The 25,246-nt window shown below is 47.4% G+C and overlaps 1 protein-coding gene across 2 annotated transcripts in view; it reads right to left on the bottom strand.

The window, feature by feature from the left end:
- Positions 1-25,246, bottom strand: part of DPYSL2 (dihydropyrimidinase like 2) — a 57,670-nt gene that overhangs the window by 9,839 nt on the left and 22,585 nt on the right. For both annotated transcript variants that reach the window (XM_058820325.1, XM_058820326.1), the window contains 7 exons: positions 11,055-11,219; positions 10,239-10,300; positions 9,075-9,155; positions 7,748-7,816; positions 3,734-3,854; positions 470-626; positions 172-313 (listed from right to left, as the gene is read on the bottom strand). In XM_058820325.1, the coding sequence (XP_058676308.1) occupies positions 172-313; positions 470-626; positions 3,734-3,854; positions 7,748-7,816; positions 9,075-9,155; positions 10,239-10,300; positions 11,055-11,219 (797 nt within the window). The remainder of the gene's footprint in view (positions 1-171; positions 314-469; positions 627-3,733; positions 3,855-7,747; positions 7,817-9,074; positions 9,156-10,238; positions 10,301-11,054; positions 11,220-25,246) is intronic.

Below are 25,246 nucleotides of genomic sequence, written 5' to 3' on the forward strand. Positions count from 1 at the left end.
GGAGTCAATGCGTGAGCCAGCAAAGAGCTGGCAGTGCAGCAGATTCCCAAGGATCTCCACAGGGCTAAAAACACCACGTGGAAGGACCATGACAAGAAAGTAACACATTCCTGCAGCTCCTTCACTCTCAGTGTCCAGCTGAAATGTAAACCCATGACAGGTGTGACCTACCACAGCCTTATCCCAGATGATGGACATCCTCTCCTCGGTGCCATTGGTTCCTTCAGGGATCAGGGTGAAGTTGTCCTTCCCAACAGCTTTCTGAGCAGTGTTGAAGGTGCAGTGGGCACTGCCAGTCACTTGGAGGTCTCCACTGGAAGAAAAACAAAAGGTATTCAAGATATTTTACGGTAACAAGAATGCTCCTGAAGGTAAAACAGCTTTTTGCTTGTTGGCAGCAACATCCCTTTTATCACCCATTTCCTCGTGATGAATCACATGTTGTTTGAACACAGAAAGCTCCACTCACCAGGACAGTAGGGAGTTGAGAAAATCAGGAGTGGTCGGGTCAGGACTCAGTGGTGGGGATGTAACAAAAGCTGCTGCCTTTGCCCAGTTCTTGCTCCAGTAATGGGATCCATCGGTGCCCAGGCTGGCTGTGATGGGCTCTCCATACACCACGGTGCCTGTGGGACAGGGACACACATAAACCTTCTGTGAACGCCAAGGAATGTGCACTTCCAGCCTGGCTTCCTGGCAGAAAGCATCTCCTGGGAAAGGACACATGCTGCAGGGCTGCCTGATGCTTCCTCTGAAGCACTAAATAAAGATATTGCTACTGACTAGAGCTGGGAGCAGCAAAATGGGCACAACCCTTTACACAACTGCAGAGGTTGGCACTGATTAATTGGTCTTGAAATGGTTACTGTAAAGATTCATTTTATTGCTTATATTCATTTTATTATTTATTTATCCTGAGCCAAGAACTTTGGAAGAACCTGAGAGCAACTGCAAGGGAGTGAGGAGATTCAGTCTGATCTAGAAGAGATGTGCAAGAAAAAGGATTTTAAAAAGAGTTTTTATAAATTATAGTTTGAATTAAAGAACCTTCTAACAAGGCCAGGTTTCTTGGAGTAGGGTCTATGCATAGACCAGGTGAGAGAAAACTCCTAGCAGGAAAGTTTTTCCACATACAAAGAAAACCCATCACAGGGGAAATATCAGAGTTGCTGGTTCACAAATGCAATGCAAGGGAACTCTGTGATCCCCCCAAGGCACACAGCAAATCTGTGGCAGAACTGGGAAATGGAACTGCATCTCCTGACTCTGTCCAGTGCGCTCACCACCAGTGCATCTTTCCTCCTCATTAACATTTTTGGAACCACATGAAGGAACAGCAGATCCTTAAGGCCAGGATACTCTGCAAGCTGGAATGCACCAGCACCATCTGCACACCAAGCACATGCTGCAACTTCAAAAGCAGCACAAGCTGGCAGTCCCACGGATCTGCTTACCAAATGCAACCTCACCAAAATCTGCTCTGTGCCCACCCATCTGCCTCCCCAAGCACTTCACGGGTTTGGATCTGCCTACCAAAGATGTGGGCAGCTGAGATGCCAACCCTAAATATTTCTGTCAGGAAAGACGGGCAGAGGGACAACCAGAGCTGGTCAGCAGGGTCTCACACCTCACCATGCAGAATGAAAAGACAGAATATTTCTTTCACTATATTGCCAGAGCTACTGTTACATCTCTGGGGGCTCAAGACAGCTGGAAAGAGCCTCCTAGCTGAGGCAGGATGATGATTAACTGGCTCCATGCTGCTCCCAGGACCCTGCTGACGCAGGAGGTCCAGGAACAGCCTTTGCTAGAGAGCTTCCAGGAGCAAAAGAAGAAGCTCCCTGACATCACTGGCCTCTAATAGGGTTCTGAAAACAAAACAAAGCCAAACACATGCTGGCTATTAATGGGAGGCCTCTTGTGGTCCAGCACACTGGCAATATTGTTCTGCAGGGAGTGATGTTTTCAGGCCCCAATCTGCCAGCGATGGAGTCTGCAGGGAATCTCCTCCATACAAAAGCCACTGGGAACATCTGGCTTTATATAATGTCTGTTCTTTGCCATTTAGCAAGTCAATCCTTGGATTGATTGTTTTTGCCTTGGATAGTCTTTGGTTATATTTCCTCTATTGTTTGGGAGGGCAAGACCAGTGCGTGTGGCCCTTCTGGGTTACTGCACAGCATTGAACTTGAGTTATTTGAATAAAAGGAACAGAGGATGGGGCACTGTTTATACCCCAAATTCTCTTTATAAGGAGAAAACACATTTTGAATGAAAACTGCATGTTTTGGCTCACTCAGGAGGTTGAGTGAAGCGATCCCTGTTGATCATTCATCTGGGACAATCCCAGCGCCTTTCACAGGCAGGGTAACATCCACACAAGCCAAGTTGTGCTTTATGGCTTTCTGTGATCCAGGTGTGTGGTCCCTCATCCCAAAGCCCCACTTTCAAGTGGTGGTCTCAGGACACTGAGTGCAGCAAGAAGATGTTTCTATTGATGCTCCACCTTTGTGGGGCACATGCCTTCAATATTTTTATCTGGAAAAGAGAAGAGAGACTTCCCTGGCTCTCAGGATACAACTGCACTACGACATCAAGTTCTTTCCTGGGGGGATGCAGCATGCAGCCACATTACTGCCACATTTGGTCAATGCATCTTCCTTCAGAATGATCCCCTCTGATGGAGCTGGGAGACAAAGATTCATTCCAAACAGCTTGAGCTGCTTTCACAGACAGCCCTGAAAATCAGTCCTCCTCACCAATTCCTTTCACAGGAACCACGGGACCAAAATACTCCCGAGCTTATGCACAAACACCAATCTGTTTGCTGGAAATCAGCTCCTCTCACATCAAACACCCAGATGGAAAGTGATGTAATTTGTATACCCATCCAGGCTTATTTAGGCTGCAGAAAATTAAATCCAAGCCTTGTGAGGAAAGAAGGGGGTAAATCATCCCTCCTGGTTACTCACCCAACCAGAGCAGCTTTAAATAGAAGTGAAAGGTTTAGTCACAGGATAAAGCAGCAGACAGCACTCACTCTGTGGGCAATCCTGACTCCTTGAGGGCCAGGCAACAGGGGAAGGGCTTGGGGGAAGCTCCTGCATCCCTCAGAGCAGTTCAGCTCCCTCACAAGCCTCAGTCAGAGAGGAGACATGAGCAGCAGCATCCACAGGGGTCTGAGTCTTGCTTCTTGCAGCATCCCCAAGCAGAGTTATCAGAGGCAGTCACAATTCTCAAACCTAACCCAGCCTGCTGATTCTCATCCCTGCATGGATGTCAGGCTATGAGTTACACCACATGAAAAGCCTATTCCACAAACAAGAAGTACAGCCCAACAGCTACAACTGGTGAGCCTTTTTGGCTACTCCAGCTATATACAACAGAGCTTGTGAGTCAAGAACTCCAGCAGGAATCACTGCTGACCCCAGGAAGCGCAGCAGAATGCACCAAGGGAAAACCATAGCAGCTGGAAGGAGGACCCAGTTGCAGTCTCTGGGGGAATTCACCACATGGGCAGAGCATGGAATGACTCTGTGATATCATGAAGGCACATGGCTTGGTGGGGGAGGATGAGTGTGAATAGACAAGCTCAGGACTGAGCAGAACAAGCAGCTCCTGGCTCTGACCCAACCACTGAATCCTCATGTGCTGGAAATTAAAAAGAAACCTTTCCTGTAGGGATGAAGCTGATGTTGGCAGAGGTGCATGAGCTAAGGAGGAAATAACTTACCCTTTTTCCTGGCTTGAGCAATGACATCAGCAGCACTTTTGCTCATCACCTTGGTGATGTACAGGGGGCAGTTGGTCTGGTTGGCAATGGTTATTGCCCGGTTCACAGCCTCTGCCTCCACCTGAGAAACAGAGGCGGCAGGTCAGGGACACCCAACAGCACCCCACTCATCCTCAGAAGTCACACACCCTGCTCTCCCAGAAAACAAGGAGTGACAAGGTATTTCCCACCTCTGTGCCTGAAAAGGCACAGTGTAATCACAGCAGTTAAATGACATCAAGCTGCAGTTCCCTCTCATTACTACCTTTCCTCCCAGGCCACTTCAGAGCCCCTCTGCCTGAACTAAAACAACACTCCAAGTGCCCAGGGTCAGAATGATTAAGCCCCTTCTTTTAACTACAAAAAAATAAGCAACTAAATGTTGACTCAACAGACCTGCTCCTGCTCCAGCCCACGCAGAAGGGAGATGCTGTACCACATACTCTGGTAAACCACATTTGCAAACAAGCATCCTAAATTGTACTCTCCACTACAATCTCTGGCTTGGGATCTGAGAGAGTGTGAACCACCCCATAAATCAACTGCTCTTCCTTGCATGTGTACAGAGAATTAACCTCAGCCAAACTGAGGGTCATGTTGTAACTGCAGCCTCAGGGCATCACTCTGACTTTATGGATCACACATCCCAATCAAAGGATCCAGGGACAGATTGAGCAGCTGGGTGATGCTCACTGTGCCTGCTGCCAGCAATGCCACAGACATTTTCCAAGTGAACAACAGAGGAAACAAACCCAGAGCAATCCCCCACCAGATTCCCCAATGCAACAGGCTCCCAGAACCTCTTCCATGGACTCTGGTGGCATTGACACACACTTAGCACTTGTGATAATCTGCCCTGCAGTGACTGATCACAGCCCAAGTGCCTCAAATCATCATCACCTGCCCCAGAATACATTGCCCAGGCAGGTTGCAGGAATGTGTCCCATTCCTGGCAGTCTCCAAGGCCAGGCTGGATGGGGCTCGGAGCATCCCGGAATAGTGGAAGGTGTCCCTGCCCATGGCAGGAGTGGGATTGAGGGGCTTTGAGGTCCTTTCCAACCCAAATCACTCTGGGATTCTGTCACTGCTGGCTCTCAACACTGTGCTTGGAGGAAAAGAACCACCAGCTTAGGGAACCATGGCCAGGCTGATGTCCAAGTGTCCTGAACAGCTCGACTCATGCCAGCAATGCCACCACTTGCACTCATGCCCTGTGTGCAGCCAGAATGCCCCAGGAAAACAACAGCCAGGAGTTTTTACAGAAAACCAGCCCCCCAGAGTCAGCAGGATGGTCACAGCCCCAGCAGGGGATGCTCACAAGGGGGTATTTTCTCGCCCAGATGCTCCAGACACACGGGAAAGGCTGTGACGGAGGGTTTTGTTCCAGGATGTTGGACCCAAAGTGTCACAGCCAGCAGCACTCACAAAGGCTGAAAGGAAGAGCCAAGAAAAGCCCGTTGTCCCTCCTGAGAGACAAGGGGAGGACTCAGACAGGCCAGAGCTTCCAGGCCATGGCCTCCCTTTGCAAACTCCCCACTAGAGCGGGTCTGTGCACAGCTCTGCCTCTGCAGCACCTGGGAACCACATTTCCACTCCGTGCCTCCGTTTCCCATCAGGCAAAGCAGAGATGAAACAACACACACCTCCAGACTTTTGGGCAGAAGGCATTTGAGCAACTGTGAAGCAGCAGGAGAGTATTTTCTGAACAAGACTGCTGAATTCCTGCCTTGTGCCCAGATGCTATGGTGACAGGCATATAACAATAACCCAACAAGTAGTCCAAAGCAGAATGTTTGCAATTACCAGGATGCATTAGAAGCCCTAGCACAGCAGTTCTCTTGGAAAAAAAAAAAAAAAAACAAAACAAACCAAAAAAGAAGACAGACATTTCCTGGAGCATTACAACTGCTTGTGCTTCCAGCATTTTTGTGGCTGAAATAAAAACAAAAAAATGATGGATTGCTTGAAAAGTCATCACAGAATGAACTGAGCTGTGAGGGGGAGAGTTTTCCAGAAAGTGATGGGTGAGGCTGACTTGGGATGGTGCTGTCTTAACTCAGGCCCTGTTTTGTGGCTGGAATAATGTGCTGAACACTGAGGTGAGCAAAGCTAAACCCCTGAGTCAGCAGTGAAACTTAAGCCTCAATTTGAGCCTCCTGCCAGCCTGGGAATTCAGATGTGTGTACTCCAAGACACAAGTGCATGTGGCCAGCCCCTGAATGCTTCACTCTGATATATTCTACCTGAAATGAGTAGGAGTTTTGAGTTAATAAATGTTTTAGATTTGCTCAGCAAGTCCTGCTGGTTTGCTGTAGATGGAGCACTGAATGACAGAGCTGTCCAGTCAGATGCCAACCATCCTTAGGATGGGCTTTGCATTCCCTGAAGGACAGCAGGAAAACCAATTCTAGTGTCAACCGCACCCCAGAGAGACACAACAAACATCCCCTTCACTGAAGTCAACAGGAATTAGGGATCTGCTGCCACCCTTGGAAACTGGCCTCTTTCAGCAGCCAGCCCAAGGGGAGCTGGATGTTTTTAAAGCAGAGAGGGGGAGGAGGGAAGCAGATGACATCGTTTCCTGCTCTGCTTCCTATGACTTTCAAGGCGGAGAATGTTGGACCAAATGCTTCCCAAGCCTGGGCAGAGCACAGCTGAGTTCAGCTGCACAGAGGCTGCCCCATATGACATCAGGGAGAGGCTTCACTGAGCCTCATCTGCAGCAGCCACGCGTCCTCAGGCTGCCTTTTTCCTCCCTGCACTGAGGTAGAGCACAGTCCTGCACAGACTAACAATCCATCCATGCCTGGGAACCACACAACTCACACTTTAAAGCTCCTGCTCCGTGAAGGATGAGCTCTTAAACAGCCAGACACAACTTGGCTGGTTTGATGTCCAGATCCTTTAAGGTAGAAGCAGCATTCCCTTGAACACAACACAAATTGAACTCCGTGAAGTGTCACACCAGCATCTGTTCCCAAAAAAGAATGTTGGCAGGCCAAAAAATATGTTAAAAAAATCACAAATTGGATGACTGACTAGAAAGCTCAGTGCAAAGTGCTCACAATTTCAGGAAGCAAAAGATTCCAGCTCTGGGAGCCACACACAGATTCTGTGTTAATTCACTTACAAGTGGAGCTTGTTTTTTTTTTTTCTCTAGGCAACAGAATGATTTATGTTCCCACTGAACTGCCTCTGGATGCTGTTTGTCAGAATCCAGGGGAGGAAATGCAGAGTGAGCATGAGGGGCATGTGTGGATGATCTCACAGCCCCAGCTCCCAGCTGCCACATCTGGAAGGCAGCAAAGCCCCAGGATGTTGGAGGAACAAAAAGAGCTGCTTGCACAGAACAGATGAACCCCACAAACCTGGAATGCCATGGTGAGGCGTCCGGCTTAGAGACAGTGAAGGACTGTGAGTGAAGAATGCAATGGGAAACAACCTCAAAGGAAAAGTCTTAAGGCTCTTTAAAACTTCTGGGATTTATTTCAAAGGCTTAGAGGGACTGGAGTGCTCATCCCTGGAGAAATCCATGGGGAAATATGAAGGGTAACTATATTAAAGTGCTGCGCTAAGGCCTGAGCATGACCTCCTCTCTCTGGTACATATTTTCTGTGCCTCCAGCAAACCACTTCATCCATTGCTGTAAAAAAACCCACACCATTGGTAAAATTTCATCAAAATATCAAATATCACAGTAATGGAAGCTATGGAAGTACATAAAACAATGTTAACATTTGGGCATATATTTAAAAATTCTGCTGATTCACTGGAAGTCTGACAAAATAATGACCAAGAGAGAAGCCCAAGACACCAGACCTAGAAAGGACAATAGCAGAATTCCACCAACATAACCCCAAATGCATAAAAATCCTGTTTCCAGCCACATTCACCCCAACACGAAGCATTTAATGGCAATGGAGAGATATTACAAAATTGGGGAGGGGGTAAATGCAAAGGCAGGGGAGTTCTCACCTCTTCAGGTCTGCTCAACACATGCCCTTCAGGGCCTGTGATCCCCAGCTCCAGGATCCTTTGCTGCTCCTAAGGCAGAGAAGAAAAAAGAGCAGGGATGAGATTTAAAGCAACAGGGAATTTTTCTTGCAGTACACACAGCTATTGGAAAGGGGCATGAGTGAGATCCTGAGCATCTGTGCTGGCTAAAAATCACATGAGGCTTTGCATAAGGGCCCTGCAAGAAAGTCCTGTCCAACTCCCCTTGCTGAGAATAACCAGAGTTCACAAAACCTTGCTGATTTGTTCACAGGAGGTCAAGGAAACTTTTTATTTGGATTCTCTTCACACTGGGCTCATAGCCCCTCGACTTTCAGCACTAATTTGTGTCTATAAAATCATCTTTAAGATGTGGCAAAATGATAACTCGTGGAAAAAATCATCCTGCAACTGGGCTCAAGGACTGGAGCGGGCTCTTGCCCAGTCAAAGAACACAGAAATCCTCTGGGTGCTTGAGACACAGTGTACAAAATGAGCTGGAGATAAGATTAAATTGAATACATTATTAACATTTCTCCCTTGCTGCTGTTTGAAGGATAAACAGACCCCAAACATCAGCACCCCATGTACTGTATGAAGCTACATCCCTTCCCACTTCCCCTCTTCTTATGCCCTGCAGAACAATTTGTTCCACACAGTGACAGTCACACCCAGCTTTTCACTTTTGGGGAGAGAGGCAGAGATGCCCAATATCCACCCCAAACTGTAAGCTGCCACAAAACCCTATTTTATCAGTGTCAAAGGGGTTAAAAACTGCTGCACAGCCCCACTCACACCCTTGGTACAACCATGCACAGAATCACAGAATTTCTAGGTTGGAAGAGACCTTTAAGATCACAGAGTCCAGCCCATGTTCTAATACCTCAACTAGATCATGGCACCAAGCGCCACATCCAGTCTTTTTTTAAACACATCGAGGGATGGTGACTCCACCACCTCCGTGGGTGGATGATTCCTGTATTTCACCGCTCTTTCTGTAAAAAACTTCCTCCTTAATTCTAACCTGTATCTCCCTTGGCACAATTGAGACTGTGTCCTCATGTTCTGTCTGTTGTTGCCCAGAGAAAAAGACCGAACCCCAGCTCACCACAGGCACCCTTCAGGAAGCTGAAGAGAGTGAAGTCACCTCTGAGTCTCCTTTTCTCCAGGCTGAACAACCCCAGCTCCCACCCAAGCTTTTGCCATGCTCTCAAAAGCTTGGGTGGCTCTGAGTTTGCAAAGGAGGAGCCAGAATTTAAACCCCTCCCAGCGTTTGAAGCCAATAACTCAGAGAATAAACAGGCCATACCTCAGCAATGATGTCACCGTTCTCAGCGTGCACTTGGGCCGTGGCGCCAATGTCCCGGATCACACTCAGGACCTCATAAATCTGGGGGACAGAGAACACACATCACACCAGGAACACACCTGCTGGTGAGGCCACAACCCAGATCCACAGAGAAAACACAATTTTGCAGAGGAGAAAAGAGAAAGACAAGCACTAAGCAATATAAAATGTGGTTTGCTGGAGAGAAGCAAATAATTTTCATGCCTATCACTGGATTTCCCAATTCTACAGCTGGATGCTGCTGATGTGGCAAAGAAGGATTATCCAGTGGCAGGTTTGGAGTACGGGAGGAAGAAACAGCAACAACTCAAGCCCCACAGCTGGATGATTTTAAAGCACTTGCAGAGTTGTACCTGTTTGATGTCTCATTTACTGGTGCCTGGCACGAAAAACATCCCTTATATCTGAGTGCTGGGGGCATGTTCTCCATGGATATCCAGTGTCTGGAGGTAGGAGCAGTGTGATTTCCCACTCCAGCTGCCACTCTGAGAGGGCTCAGGTCCAGTAACCCCCAACTGGCGCCATCAATGTTCCCTCATCACAATGTTTCCAGAGCCCTCAGAGATAACTCACACACCAAGACTCCCAGGCATTCCTCTCCTCCCACGCCTTCAGAAACATAAACTGCTCCTCTGAACAGCTAAATGTGCCCAAATGTGCCCACCAGAACAGCAAACAGGAGAGCAATTAATTCCTTTCTAAGGTCCCAGTGATTCTACCACCAAAAAAACACTTCTGGACCAGGATCAGCTTTAGCTTCTAAACAGAATAATTATAATTAGCCCAGAAATCTCCCTGTCCTGCCCTGTGCAGAGGCATAAAGCAGCAATTCAAAGAACTGCCACTGCTTCTACCCCAAAGAGCTGGGAAAAAATCTCCAACCTCTCAAAATGAGTTTTACCATTGCTTCCCTCAGCCAGGCCTTTCAGGGTTTGCTGTTGGTTAGGTTTTATTTTTAATTAAAAATATAATCTTCACAGCAGAGCTATGGGTGGTGTTGCCAATCTTAGGTATTGTTACACACATAAAGAATGGAACCAGGATAGAGTGTCAGATCCCAGGATATCTTAACTTATAACTTAAACACTAATTTGTGACAAATTAAACACAAAGTTTCCTTCCTACCTGAGAATCACTGAGCTGAAAGCGATCTTTGAAGGCCATGTACACCAAGAAGGAATTCACACCTTGGGGAAAGAGAGCACATTGCAGTAAAGCCATGGACTACAATCCCCAAATCAGCCGCCAGCAATAATTCCATAAATTCACTGTAGGAGGTTGAGTAACAAAATAAAAGCAAAACTGTATCTCACCCAAAATCAGAGACTGGGCCTGCATGGCTGATCCCCCTCACCCTCCAGAGAGAACAATGGGAAATCTGTGTCTGTGACATGTCCAAACTGACCCTGGCTGATCCTAAGCTGGCTTTTCCTCCACAGCCTTTAGCACATGTGGGAAGCTCCCATTATGGCATAAAATGCTGGGTTTTCAAACTACAATCAGGATGGAAAATTACTCCAGCCTGAGGATGAAATGCCAAGGGTAAATAAAGAGGGGGGAAACCTATGAGGTCGTTTTACTCAGCTCTTCACTTTTAGCATCCAGAGCTGGATTGGTCCTCCTGGGGCTCTTATTTCCCTTGTTTACAGCACTTTAATGGCTGCAGGTGTCATCAAGGGCACTGATGGACCCTCCACTGGACACAGGAGCTGCTCTGCGTGGGAAAAGCAGGAAATTCACCTCAGGAAAATCAGTGCTGCAACACCAGTGTGCCCCAACCCCTGAGCCCTCTGCAATCCCAACTGCCCAAACCTTCTCAAGGAGCCAGAATGGGCCTAAAACAGCTTTATTGGGATATAAAAGGAAAATACTGCATGAGAGACAGCCCTAAGTAATAGGGGATCCTGAAAAACAAGGAGGGGCAAGGCTTCCCTGGCTTACCATGATCTTTAACTAGAGCTTCCATCTCCTCCTGGACACCTTTATGCCACTCAGTGATGTCCACGTGCAGGGAGTAGTCACAGCAGGATTTGCTGTCTGCCCACTCTCGCCACTGGTCAAACGCCGTCAGCAAACTGGTCCCAGGCTCGGGCACCACGTGGTCAACTGGGAATGACAACCAAAGCACTGGTAAATTGCTGGTGCAGTGTGGGAACTCAGCACATCGCTCCGGATGTCCAGAGTTACCAAGACAACCCTTGGGGGGGCTCGGAAATCCTGGAATGTTGCCAGGAGTGCTTGGTGGTTGGATTTTGACCCTGCACGGGATGTGCCACCTGTCTGAGGGCAAGAGAATCACTTGGGGATAAATGATGTAAGAATTAAGTATTCACAAGGTGGAAATACATATTTTAGGATTTTGGTACAGGGGGGATATGGAGACAAGATGGAGGAATCAGGGCGTGTCTTGTCCTTTCTTCTTCTTGTCATCCACTTTCTGTGGTGATGTTGGCACTTTGGGATTGGTCCATGGTGAAGGTGCACTTGCTAATATGGGTGAAAGGTATTGGGAAATAAAGGTAAATATGATGTATGTAGTTTTTAGTATAAAAATAGACGACCGCCCAGTGGGAGGTCAGAGTGCCCTTGGCTGCCTTGCTGGTCAGACCTCTGTCAGGCTGGAAGAAAATTTTGTAGATAAGAAATAATAAACAATATCGAGGACTGAAAATCTGAAGAGTCCAGACTTGTCCTTTGGAGCATGGGCTGTCCCAAGGCCATCCTACGTGTGACCGGGCAGAGACAAAAGGCTGGACAAAGTGCAGAAGCACAATCACAGCTGTGCAGAGGCTGCTGCAAAATCAACGCATCCTCTTTCCCCTTAAAGTATTTCTAAGTTTGCAATTTCTCAGTGGTTTCTAGAGAATGCAGCACGGAAGTCGATTATGGAGCAGCAGCTGAAGGAAAATGAGTTGTTATTACAACCTGTTTACTACAGCTGTTGGTGTTACACATCCCAACCAGGAGCACCTTCCAGAGGACTGGAGGAAGCAGGACCAACAATTTGTGGTTGGAGAGATCTCTCTGACATTGAGAAGGTCCTGCTGCCTCTGGCACCTGCTTAGTTTGATCCTCACACCAAATCCAGCAGCAACTGGATTCACAGGCAGCTGTAGCTGCAGGACAGCCTCAGTGGGTGATACAAGGGACCTGGATCCGAAGGCTCAGTGCTCCTGGTTTTTACTTGAGCACATGGAGTCTCTGAGTTCTTCAAAAGACACAGTGAAATAAAAAAAAAAAAGCAAGTCAGCATCTCCAATACTGAACTGTGAGAACAGGAAAAGCCTGTGTGATTTTGGGGTCACAAACTGGGAAGCATTGCTGGGAAGGAGGAGAGGGTCCGGCTTGAATCTACATTAAACCTCCAGAAAAATAAAAAGTTGTTTCAATTATCAGCAGAGAAATCCCAGTAGCTTTTTTTTTTAACTTTATGGTGACGATCAGGGCTGCTCTAAGTCACAGCTGGGATGAGAGACAGAGCCCCTGGGATCCACTCTCCCCCAGGGCAGAACAAAGCTTTGCTTTGCCCCCACACAGACACAGCAGCCAAGATTTACTGGTTTTGCACCACCTAAGGAACCAGATTCACACTGGGAAAGGCAGCCCAGCTCTCCTGAAGTCAGCAGAGACCTCTCAGCTGCCTGAGCTGTGCACACACTGCACAAAGCCAAGAGCTCACCCAGAACAACATCCCTGCGGCAAAACGCTGCCCACCCTCTCCCCTTTGCAAAGGGAGACAGCTTAGAATATTTCTGCTTTCCAAGAGGCTTTTCCCCTGGAAGTAATCACACCAAGGCAAGGACATGATATGCACATCCTTACTGCCTTGGCAGCTGCAGCTTTCATCAGCCCAGGGCTGCAGGAGTGGCTGGGCATCTCTTTGTTCCCCCAGTACCCATCATAGAAATCTGTGCCATGAGTGAAAACTCGGAAATTTGCCTCTTGTCTGGCACCACACCAAAGATGTGCTTTTCACCACCACTGCAAAAAGCAGCCCAAATATAAGCAGACAACAAACAGACCTGTTTTTTAAAAAATCATCCAATTTCTGTTCCATGATCTGACCACCCCAGTGGTCAGAAACCTTCCACTGACTTCCAGCCTGAATTGTTTCTTGGCCAGTCCAGAGCCCTTGTTGCTCTGTCAAAGCTAATCTTTAGCTTAAGTAGAATGAACAACAAGGAGAAAAATAACATTCCTTTTGCTTTTCCAATGGGATGTGGAGAAAGCCCAGGTTTACACAAATGTCTAATTAAAAAAAAAAAGTCCATTTAATCTCTAACACATCACAGGAATAAATCCATCTCCACTTGAGACTAAAGGTGCCCTCAGAGTTCTATCAGCCCCAAGATGATGGATGGGCTGTGGGCATTGGGAAATCATGCCTGAAGGCACCAAGGGGTTAACACAGAGTCCCCAAAGCCCAGAACTGAGCCCCTGGGAATGCTCTGGAGCTCCCAGGAATGACTGTGTTGTCAGGGATGAGAGCTTTATCACCACCTCACTTCATGCACTGCCCAAGGATGACAAATGGGATTTTTTGGAGGCAGTGGAACCAGGGGTAAGGGAGCTCTGTCAGCTCTCTGACAAAGCCAAACCACAGCTGGTTGCAATAAGAGTCAGGCATGGAAGTGCTGGTGCAAGTGTGCAGGGAAGTCAGCCCCAGGGGCTGGGAACATCTCCTGTGGCAGCACCCTACAGCTGCCTGACAGACAAATCACTGCCCTGCCCCTTCAAAACACAGCACACTTTGTCTCCACAGCAGCTCTGCCAGGCAAACATCAGTGAACAACCACTTCCCCACATCCACATGGAAGAACTCAGCAGGAAAGCAGCCTGAGAGTGCAAGGTCAGGGACAGCCTTTGCACCCTGGCACTGAACTGCTCTGAAGAGGCTCAGGGGGAGGTCCCAGCAGAGCACACCAAGAGACAGCCATGGTGACAGGGACATCCCTGCAGAGGGGCCCAAGAGCTGGGGTCCTGTGTCCTGTACCTGACCCTGGGGCAGGATGGAAGCTATGCTGCCACAGAGCAGTGGATGCTGCACAAAAGGCATGGAGCAAGTGGATGTAGTACCACATCCTGGTCTGGAGGCAATTCAGAAACAAATGGCAGTCTCCTTGACTTTTCCATCCTCTGTGCAATGAAAGGGGCCAAACACTGTCCAACATGATACAACAGAAATAACCAGAGTTCTACAAAGAATAAAACAAAATGTGGATCATCACTGGTGGCATGTGGTCTTTGGGTGGTCACCAACTGCAAATGAAATCTTTAATAAGTTGTGTCATCCCATTGTAATTTTGTTAACATTAGTTGGGATAAACTTAGGATTATCTATTATATTGCTAATTTTGAACTTAGAATTTTGAAATGGAGAAAGTGGATGTAACACCATATCCTGGTCTGGAGGCAATTCAGACACAAATGGCAGTCTCCTTGATTTTTCCATCCTCTGTGCAATGAAAGGGGCAAAACACATTGCAAGATCATGGCCTACATCCCCCCATGCAAGAGTGGGCTTTGGGGGAGACCAAATAAGTAAAAATGAGCCCAGATCCAGGAAAGGAGAGTAGTCAAGGTTGACTCTTTTCCTGCTCTTGAAAGGACTGAGCTCTGAAACTGCTTCTGCCTGTTGAGATGGCCAGATGGAAATGCAGCTTAGAGAAGCTTCTTCTAGCCCTCAGGCACAACTCAAGAGCTCAGAGTAAAACAAAAAGCTTTTTCTTTCAGGTCCCTGTGCTCCAGAGCAGCACAAGAAACTGATGGAGGCTCCATCCCACCACGTTCCCACAGCCCCAGGCTTCTAGGCTGGCCCCTGGGGATGATCTGTCCCAGGACCATGGACATGAGGGCTGACCTAGCCCAGCTCACAGCAAATCTCCCTCCTGGAGAATTCCCAGGAGGCTTCCCATGGGAAAGGCAGTGCTGTCCTGACCCCACAATGCTCCTTCTCCCTGGGATCCCATCCCACTGCCCCATCTTTCCTTCCATGGCTTCGGGAACCAGGACTGTTCAATCCCTGGGTGACCCCACGCCTGCAGGGCACACTTCAAACAAGCTGCAGTGACACAGGCTGCTGTCACCCCTTTATTCCCTCCACCACCACAGCCTTGATCTGCTGTGCTTCCCAGCCCAGATGTTTTCTTCCTGTTGTTGGTTTTTTTGCAGTGCAAATGAATTCAGCTGCTTGAGGTCTGAGAAGGAAGTTGCCAGCTCTTTTTTAAACTAAAAGCTTGTTCCAAAAACAGAAAAAAAAAAAAAAAAAAAAAACTGAGAAGAAAAAAAAAAAAAAAAAAAACAAAAAGAAAAGGAAAAGATAATGTAAGAATCCTTTAATCAGTGCTGAAATCTTCAAAGAAGAAATTAAATAGCTTTGTGGGCCTTGTAGTGGCTCCCTGAATCTGAGTGAAATTCAGGTCTAATCCAAATGTTTCTCTTTATTTAACATTTAAATGTTTCTCTTTATTTAATTCTCAGCAAGGCACAGGGCAAAGCCAAGCTCAGGGTTACACTGGTTTCTCAGCTAAGAGCAGAAAACATTCTGTAGATTATCTTTTCACCTTTTGAGCTGCAAAACCCAAAATGCAGCAGCCCAGGGCTGAGGGCAAACAAGGCTGTTACACCAGCAAAGGAACTTCTTTAAAAAGAAATGAGAAAAACCATTTTATACATTACAAATACTCTAATTTTTTCCTAAACACTGACAGGATTCCAAAACACCTGGACAGTCTGTCTTTCTCCCAGACAACCCAAGTTCTAAGCTCCCTCTGAGGGCAGTGGGATTTGAGCACCTGTGGACACACAAGCTCCAGCCCTAATCATCCAGACTCTTAATTACCCTTCCCATTCCTGGTTTGGCTCTCCTGTCATTACACACAGGATTAAAAGGTGCACCTGCTCCTGCTGCCCAGTGTTCCAGCTCCCACCCACCACCAGCCAGGGCTGCTTCCCTGCCTGCCCTGCTCAGCTCAGGGGCCTTCGCTCCTCCTCCTCCTCCTCCTCCTCCTCCTCCTCCTCCTCCTCCTCCTCCTCCTCCTCCTCCTCGGGCAGATTAATGGGCTCAGGATTAAAGGCAGACAATGAGCTGAAGTGAGACAACAACACTGGGTGATCCACGTGGCTCCTCTGCACCAAAGCTGGCACCCAGCCACGCTGGAATATTCTGTATCTCATGGGCCAAACTGGTTAGATGCTGGTGGGGAGATAATTGGGTGTGAAATGAAAGGGAAAGGCAAAAACTTAGGGGAATGGATGAAATGCTCCAAGGATGGGGAAAATAAAGCAGCGTTGCTTTAACATAAGCATGGAAAAAGCATGGAAAAAAAGTTTAGAAGTGCTAGCAGCACTTTATATAGAGTGCTAGCATCACCCATTATTAACACAATCTTATCATGCATTAACATAAAACCTGTACTAAAATCAGATCCCAGCACAATCCCATCCACACAAGTAATTTCAAAGTTCAGATCACTCCTACTGCTTTTTTGCACAATTCACAGAAACATGGAATACCCTGAGCTGGAAGGGACGTGCACAGATCAAGTCCAACAACTGATTCCAGAAAGAGCAGCCTGAAAGCTGAACCACAGTTCAGGCTGGCCTGAAACTCCTCCTTGTGTTCATCCAGCTGTCCCAGACTTTAAAACCACTTCCACAGCCCACTGAAAATGGTGCCAATTTCAGCTTTAAATGGTGGCTTTAGGAAATGCTGCATCACATCTTGGTTCCCTTTTGGGGCTTTCTGCTCCTGAAGAGCTTTCCTGGAGCAGAGTGGAACCTGCACCCTGAGCAAGAAGCCAGATGGGCAAGAGGGATCCAGCACAGAAAGCTGGGGAATTACCCAACAGCCTGCAGGATACTCTGAGACCAGAGCCAGAAAAATGCCATATGATCTCTTTCTGGCACTTTGAATCTCTCTCAAATTAAAAAAAAAAAAAAATGCAGATGAAGAGCAATGCCTTTATATTTTTGACCCCTTGCTAAACTCCAGAGAAATTATTGCTTCAGAGGGAGAGCTGGATCAAGCTCTTTGCCTTGCCTTGAAAACAGAACTCTGCTTCTGGGATGGATGTGCTCATGGGTGGGGATTAATGGATTTTATAGCTTCCTGGCATTGTGGCATGTGCATTTTTTTTTCTTTTTTGCATCCTGCCTCAGTTGAGCAAGCCTTGGCTTGCAAACAACCCGTTCCTGGAGCTTCTATTAATAGCCCATGCTTGCAGCTTTCCACTGGAAAGGATTTTTTTCAACTGGTTTAATTAAGTGTCATCCAAAGCATGCATGAAAATTTTCTGGGGCTTCAGCTCATGAATGCCACTATCAGGAGAAGAAAAACTGTTTGAAATGGACAATATAAACATGAATTAGGGTCAGATGTTACCAAACTTGTGTATGTAATAAAAACCATGTATTCAGGGTGGTTCCAGTTGCTATTACAGACTGCAGTTTTACACATTATTTCTTGCTCCTACCAGCATTAAATGTGCCTATTGTTTAAGAGGAGTTTATAAGGTGAAAATCCTTAACATTTAAGCTTAACTGTTAACAGGCAGATCTCTCCTACCCAAAACTTTAAATAGCAACTTGATCACTCTAAACACATCTGCCTTTTTAATACTACCTAATCCCCACAGCAACTGCGTGTGGTGAAATCTGGTGAATTTACTGAGTTGTACATTCTGTCACAAGCCATTTTATTGAGAAGCTGTAATTAAATTCAACCCTGGTAATTGCACAGGTCCCTACTTAGAAGTCTGGAGTTGTCAGGCTGTGGCTGCAGGAATATTCTCCTGGCACTGATGTGAAGTGGGAGTAATTCTGTGAAAGCAAGAGGAATAAAATCAATCTCTGTGAACTGAAAGTCAGGCCCTTGACCGACGCACAGATTATATCATCATCATCATCACAGACCTTATTTCATCCAGAGGCTTCAAATTCTCAGCTGGTAAAATACCACAATTCCTTCTACCTTTTATGTGTCAAGGAATTGAGCTACCAAAAGCCGCCCCATCCAGTAACAAAGCCATTTTCAGCGGCAAAAATTCTGATTTAAGTATTAAACTCCAATTTCCAGCTAAGCAGCCCTGCACCCATCCAGAGACCACAACCCTTCTCTGAGCTCAAAAATCCCAAATAAAGCAATCCAGAAGAGCCTCACACCTCCTTTTTTTCTGATTCCATCCCAATTCTTCCTCTAAACCACATTCTGGGTCATGGGTTTGATCTGGGAAAAGGAAGGACAGCGACAAAATCACTTCAAAGGAAACTGCTCCATGGACCTGATGCACCTCAGCTAAAGAGAAATCAAATGAAGGATTTTCTTCACATCCTGGTTCCAGCAACCAGATTTTCAGCTGTGTATTTGTGGGGATTTATTCCCACAATATTTTATTCTTGTTCCCTCCCCCCTGTCCCCCTTCCCCAAGAAAAGATACTGCAATAAGGAGATTGCTCTGAAGAGCTACAGCCCTGCACAGAACAGCATTTATGGTACTAATACAACTACCCAAGGGCTGGTGTCCTGTGCATGCCTGCCAAATTCATAGTAAAGGCAGCCTAAATGACATCACATGTTGTTTTCTGTCAGTTCAGATCCAGTTTATAAGACCTAATGTGGAGAAATCAGAAGTTGGACCAGGCTCAGAAGAATCAGACACATCCGTGCTCCACTGATTGCATTTTCAGACTGCAACATTCCCTTATTCCCTCACTGATGTCACACAGATATTTCACTTGCCCTTTTGGCTGATTACATCCAAAATACAATTGACAATCTGAGGCCAGCTGGACACAAACATAAAGAATTCACACAATTATTAATAACCCCCCAGCAGCTGGCATGGCAACATATGAAGGTCAGATCAAAAAAAAAGGCTCCATCTCTTCCCAGTACAGGTTTATTGTGCATTTATTGTATCTCAGGAGGTCACCATGGCAGAGAAGGAGGGGAACCAAGTTCAAAAGAGACATGGAAGTGGTTCCAAGATTCATCACTTCTTTCAGGCATTACTCCACACTTGAAGGCCATGAAAAGAGCACACAGAGCTTCCAAGGCTTCCATATTAATTGCTCTGTAAACCTTGAGGGACTGATATGGAAAAAAACCTCGGTTTGTAGCCACGACTTTCAAGTCAAGACAAAACACAAGAATTAATAACACATCCAAGGGGCAAGAGCTGATCAGACACAGGAGGACAAAAGATCACGTGCCATGAGCCAACTCTGTCTCTCTCAGGTCACTGGAGATGTGTGCTGCCCCTTGGGCTTTTTCCACTCGCTGGGAAGCTGGAACAGTTCTGGACTGGCATTATTCTCACCGAGTTTTGGATTCGCACCTTCATTTCATGGCCTGGGGCTGTTTCAGGGGCGTTGGAGATGAAGACAAGCATGTTTTTACAATGGAAATTTGTAGTGGTTCTGAGAGGGCTTTGTGTGTTTGGCATTAGAAAAGTTGGTTTTTTACCCCCAAAAAATAAACTAAATGTGAAGAGCTCTGATTCTACACAAGCACTTTTTATTAATACAGCTTGTATTAATACAGGAGAAAAGAAAAACCCTGTATTTGTCAAATAAACATCTCCCGTGCCTGGATGAGAACCAGACACTTCCTCTCCTCGTGACTGCAACAAGGTGACATCATGTTCCAAGGAGGAAGCTGTCACCCACCACTGCCAAACCACAGCCACTTCTGTTCCAACACCAGCAGTCCCCACCCTGCTCCCACTCAAACTGCTCTCACACAACTGCAGGCAGGGCAGAGCACTGAATGAGACCTGAATGTTTATGGAGAAATCCTGCTGGGAGGTGCAGCAGAACCTGGTTTCCACCAATGGACAAGGATCAAGCAGCACATCCGTCCCTCACACAGCCATTTCCTGACCACACCTGCCCATCTGCAGGTGTTCTCTCCACTCTGTGGCACTGATATTGCCTGAAAATTAGCTCTGGTGCTTGCTGAAATCATTAACCTGTGGGAGGTCCTAACAAGATTATCCCCAGTTTAAACAGAGACTCCTGTGGCACGTTCCCCAAGCCCTGAACCTCCTCCTCCAGCTCTGAGCCAGCCCAGCCTCACAAGCTGTCTGGTGTCTTCCTAGACTTGTGAAGAGCCCAAGGTTTGGGGCACAAAGCATCACTCCTGAGCTGCCCACCCAAAGAGAGACACCCATCCTGTGGCAAACTGGTTTGGGAAACTCCTACACACAAGATCTAACTTTTGTTTTATCTGTGCACCAAGTCTTTAGGGGCAACTGTTGCTTTCTACACCACAGCTTTATTTTCTGTCTCAAATGTGGTATTAGAAGGAAATTATTTACTGTAAGGGTGGGAGGTCTTGGCACAGGTTGTCCAGAAAAGCTGTGGCTGCCCCATTCCTGTCCAAGGCCAGGCTGGACAGAGGTTGGAGCAACCTGAGGCAGTGGGAGGAGTCTCTGCCCATGGCAGGGGGTGGGACTGGATGGGCTTTAAAGTCCCTTCCAACCCAAACATTCTGGGATTCCAAGAACAGCTGGAATTGCCCCTGGATCTGGGTGGGATGGCTCAGTGCAAGGTGCTCCATTCAGCTGCCACCTTCCCCTGTATGACAATGTTTGCATTGCAGCAGGACTGACTGGTTCAGAGCCCTCAGCTGTGGTCCTGGTTCCATGGCCCAATTCTGCTTCTAGGAACACACTGCACACCTACATTTTACTCAGCTGCACTACAAAATCTTTCCAAAACTTTTTCCATTCACAGTGGAAAGTCTCCGCCCATCAGGCTGAAAAGTCCTTTGTAGCCCATCAGTAGCTGAACTCTTCTCTTGGGACACTGATACTAATCCTCAGAAATCTTATCTGAAGTAAAGAAAAGCCTGCTGGAAAGTATCATTAACTGACAGCCACTCTGGAATGAGATTTTTTTTAAGCAATATTGGAATATTTGAACAGAGAATCCTGTGACAGTCCCTAGCTGCTGAACCGGCCTTGCCTGGCTTTTCAAGGAGTCTGCAATCTCGCCAGGCCCATGAAGAGCCCAAATTTGAGGGCACAAACCACTCAGGGCACTCCAGATTAGGAACTTCCCCTTCCCTGCACCAACTCGGTGCTGTGCAATAATTTGGGAAAGTTCTCCAGGAACTCCTTCCCCACTTCCTGCTGCTTGGAGGCTGTGCAAGGGAATTTCATTCATATGTAAAACACCACCATCAATCCCCCAGACCCAAAAATATCCACGCTGTACATATGTAGCTGCTTCTAGGGACAAAAGCAATGTGGTGGAAACGCACTTGGACAAATGGGAAGGGAAGCTTCCAAAAGCTGAGCCCTTTTTGGTGGGCTCTGAAAACCAACCAAGGCATCTCCCAGCTCACATTTGCATGTGAAAGCTACAAGTTCCTTCTTTTACCTACATAGGAAGCCAAAAGCACTCTCCTCTGGATCTGCAGATATCAAGTGGGATAGGGATTATCTCCTTACTTCCAGGGTTGCCCACACCAGCTTCTCAGGTACCTCTTCACAAAAATAATCACTTTTTACTTATGATATGAGGCTCTAGGTGAGCTTAATGAATTTGAATTAAAACCACAACCCCTCAGCAACAAAGCCACCTCCCATTACAGACAGCCAGCATGAAGAAATGGAATGATATTCCCATTGTCACAGAGGAGGTCCCAACACCAACTGCAGGGTATCAGGGAAGAAAAGAGTTCTCCCAGAAGCCATAACTTGTAAATGTCCATCCCTGCATTCCTTGCAAATGCACAGGGCTTCCATGGGAGTGAGGGCTGTGAAAAGATGCAGGCCCAGCCCCAAGCTGCCAACAACTGGCAGTTCCTGAGGGTGATTAAAGTGTGCCAGACAGGAGGAGCTCATTTGTATTCCTCAAACAATTCTCCCTCTCACCAGAAAGATTAAAAAAAAAAAAAATAAATCCAGTTTCTAAGAAACAGATGGGATCTACAAACTCTAAAGGCACTGGGGCTGAAGGAAAGAGGGGAAAAAAGGCTCTGCTGATCAAAGACATCAAATCCCACTCCACAGGCAGCATTCCAAATCCATCCCAAGTGGGGAATCCTGCAGTTGGTTACAGCCTTTGCTTCTTTCAGGCTCCACTTGCTTCCTTCCCATGGCACACAGAGCTCATTTCCAGTGTGGAGAGCTGAAAGGTCCTGCCTGACCAGGGCATTTTCTGCTTAGTCAGGCTCACAGGAAGGCAAAAGTAGCCAAGGTGTTGAACACTGGTGGGGAGGCAAAAATTCCCTGCCCACAAAAACAGGCCAAGAAAAGAGCTGGGGGCACCACTTCCTGCTGCTGCCTTGAAGGCCTTGGCAAGACTTGAAGGTGATTAGGACATTGAAGGTGATTAGGACACTTTAGCTAGCAAGGTTTAACACACATGCTCTGAAAACCTATCACAAGCAGCTAATGACGTTAAAAGAAGCAAGGTGGATAATTATATTTTATTTTTTAAGATTTTTTTCCATCCACACCAGACCTGGAGGAGCCAACTTTCACACCAGCCCCCATGAGAACATCACGTACATTTCCCATGGATGTAAGCAGCTGGGTGAGACACAGCCCACCAGAGAGACCCACCAGCTCTTCACTCCTGTGTCATCTCTAAGGCCTGCATCTTGGGGTTGACAGCAGTGGACAAAGAAAGCAAGAATTTGGGGATTTTTGGGACTTTTCACAAGGGCATGTAGTCATAGGACAAATGGGGTGGCCTTAAGCAGAAGGGGGGCAGGTTTAAATGACATATTAGAAAGAAATTCTTTATTCTAAGGGTGGTGAGGCCCTGGCTCAGGTTGGGGGCAGGTTTAAATGACATATTAGAAAGAAATTCTTTATTCTAAGGGTGGTGAGGCCCTGGCTCAGGTTCCCCATCCCTGGAAGTGTTTAAGGACAGACTGGACAGCGCTTGGAACCATCTGGGTGGTGGAAGGTACCCTGCCCGTGGCAAGGGGTGGGACAAGATGATCTTTAAGGTCCCTTCCAACCCAAACCATTCAGTGATTCTGTAAGAAAAGCACTTCAAAGCAGCTCTTCAAGCAAAAGAACTCTTCCCTATGCAGTGGGAAAGCAGCATCATTGATCCCCACCATTAAATGGAATAAGAGGGATGAAGTGCTATTGCATCAACAGACAACACAGGTTAATTTCTCCTGAGATAAATCCCTCTTTTTGAATGCATGAAAAAAATCTGAGTCAGTCACACCTGCACTGTCAGAACTGCTGCCACTCCAGCCCTTGTGTGTTCCAAACTAAACCAAGCTCCAGCACGTGTGGAATTGATTCCATCCCCTCCTTCCTGCACAGGGAGAGGCTGGAGCAGAATGGGTCAAAACAAACAGAGAAAGGGACCTCTCACCTGCTCCTTAAAAAAATCAGTGCTACCAAGAGGCAGAAGGATGGAGAGGAGAAAGGGGCAGGATGCCCAGCAGCTCTGGGGACGGAAAAGATGGAAAACAGGGAAAAATCTCCTGACTGACTCAAAAACAAGCCAGGCTAGACTGCACAGAGGTTTCACAGGACTCCAGCCCAACATCAGGGCGAATGATTTCACCCTTCAGCACTGAGGGGGAATGACGGCCCAGCTGAGTGTGACACCAGAGTTAAACACCTCACCACACCATAGGTCTCTTGCACCATCCCAGACAAAGCCAAAGGGCCCCCGAGTCCCTGTGTGCTCCCACAGGAGCTTGTTCCTTACAGCACAGAGAGGTGGCAAACAATAGCTATGGCCCAAAGGGTCACAAAACGCCCCCTCAGCACACACGGAAACACATCACACATCTGATCTGCACAGCTGCTTTCTCCTGTGCTCTCTGACAAGGGACATCAAGCACTTGGCATATCTCCATAAGCCCCCACTGGAATCCCCCACAGGACAATGGGGATCCCATCCAGCACTGCTGGGATGCTGGGAACAGAGCAAGCCCTGGACAGAGGCTGCACAATCCCTGCAGGCAGAGCCTGATGGACTTAGAGGGGTTTAAAAGCTCGGCAAGAGAAGCTCACACCAGGGAACTGCCCAGCTCTGCTTACAGCCCCACTTTCTCATGAAGGACTTTAAGCCTGCCCTGAATGAAAAGTACAAACACAGCAGCAGGAAGCTGGGAGCTGGTGAAGCAAAGAGATTTAGGGTGAATCAGGGCCAAGGCTGGTTTTGGGGGTGTAAAAAGGACCAAGGGGAGCTGGAGAGAGGACGGACAGGGCAGGAGGGGCTCTGCACCTCTGTGTGGGGATGTCATTATTCCAGTCACAGAGAGAAAGGATTCTTACTCATAGAAATCTCCTATAATGTGTAGACATTTTCACTATGTTTCTGGAGAGTTAAACATTTCTTTGGGGCAGAAGAAGCACTGCCAGAAACGAGTTCCAGAGCTAGGGCAGCCCATCTGCAGGGCTGGTCCCAGGGCACAGTTCCTCTTTCATCCCTAGGTGCAAAGAGAAACAAAACTGGGGCTGGTGCCTGTGGAACAATGCAGTGCTGTGTACACACAGCCAGGGACCTGGGGAGACACTGCAGCTCTGTGGTCGCTGCTCTTGGATGCAAAACATTCGGTTTTATAATTCCAGCTCAGCCATGAGTCCCTGCCTGACCACTGCTGTCAGCCCCTTCTGTCTCTGCTTCCCTCCTCTTCCTCTCACCATTTAGACTCTAGAGCAGCACAGGACTAACCCTAATAACACCAAATAAATGCGCCCAGTCAGGCAGAATAGAATTTAATCTCCACTGGAGGGTTTAAATACCACCCCACACCCTCATCCTGTCTAAACCCCACTTTAAGCTGAGACTGTCACAGAGTCTGATCTCCTTTGGGGCATTCTCTGTCCCACTTAGATCAAAACTCAAAAGGTGAGGAATCATTCCTGACTAGGAACATCTCCTTCCAGCAAGGTGGTGATCTTCAGAATGACCTGGGAGACCTGGTGTCACCTCACATTGAGTTGGATTGTGGCTGGGCAGCCCAAACCCCTGCCATGCAGCCCACAGGAGCTCTTTAATTCAGGGTCAGGAATTAGGGAGCCAACAGCAGCCCAAGTGAGGCCCCCCTTCATTTCCTGAAGTTCCCAAGATACACAGGCTCCCCTCCCCAGCCTTCCCTCCCCATGTCATTAGGATAACTGCTGCTTGAGTTCAAAAGGCTC

Source organism: Ammospiza caudacuta, chromosome 26, assembly GCF_027887145.1.
Source record: "Ammospiza caudacuta isolate bAmmCau1 chromosome 26, bAmmCau1.pri, whole genome shotgun sequence".
Classification (NCBI taxonomy): domain Eukaryota; kingdom Metazoa; phylum Chordata; class Aves; order Passeriformes; family Passerellidae; genus Ammospiza; species Ammospiza caudacuta.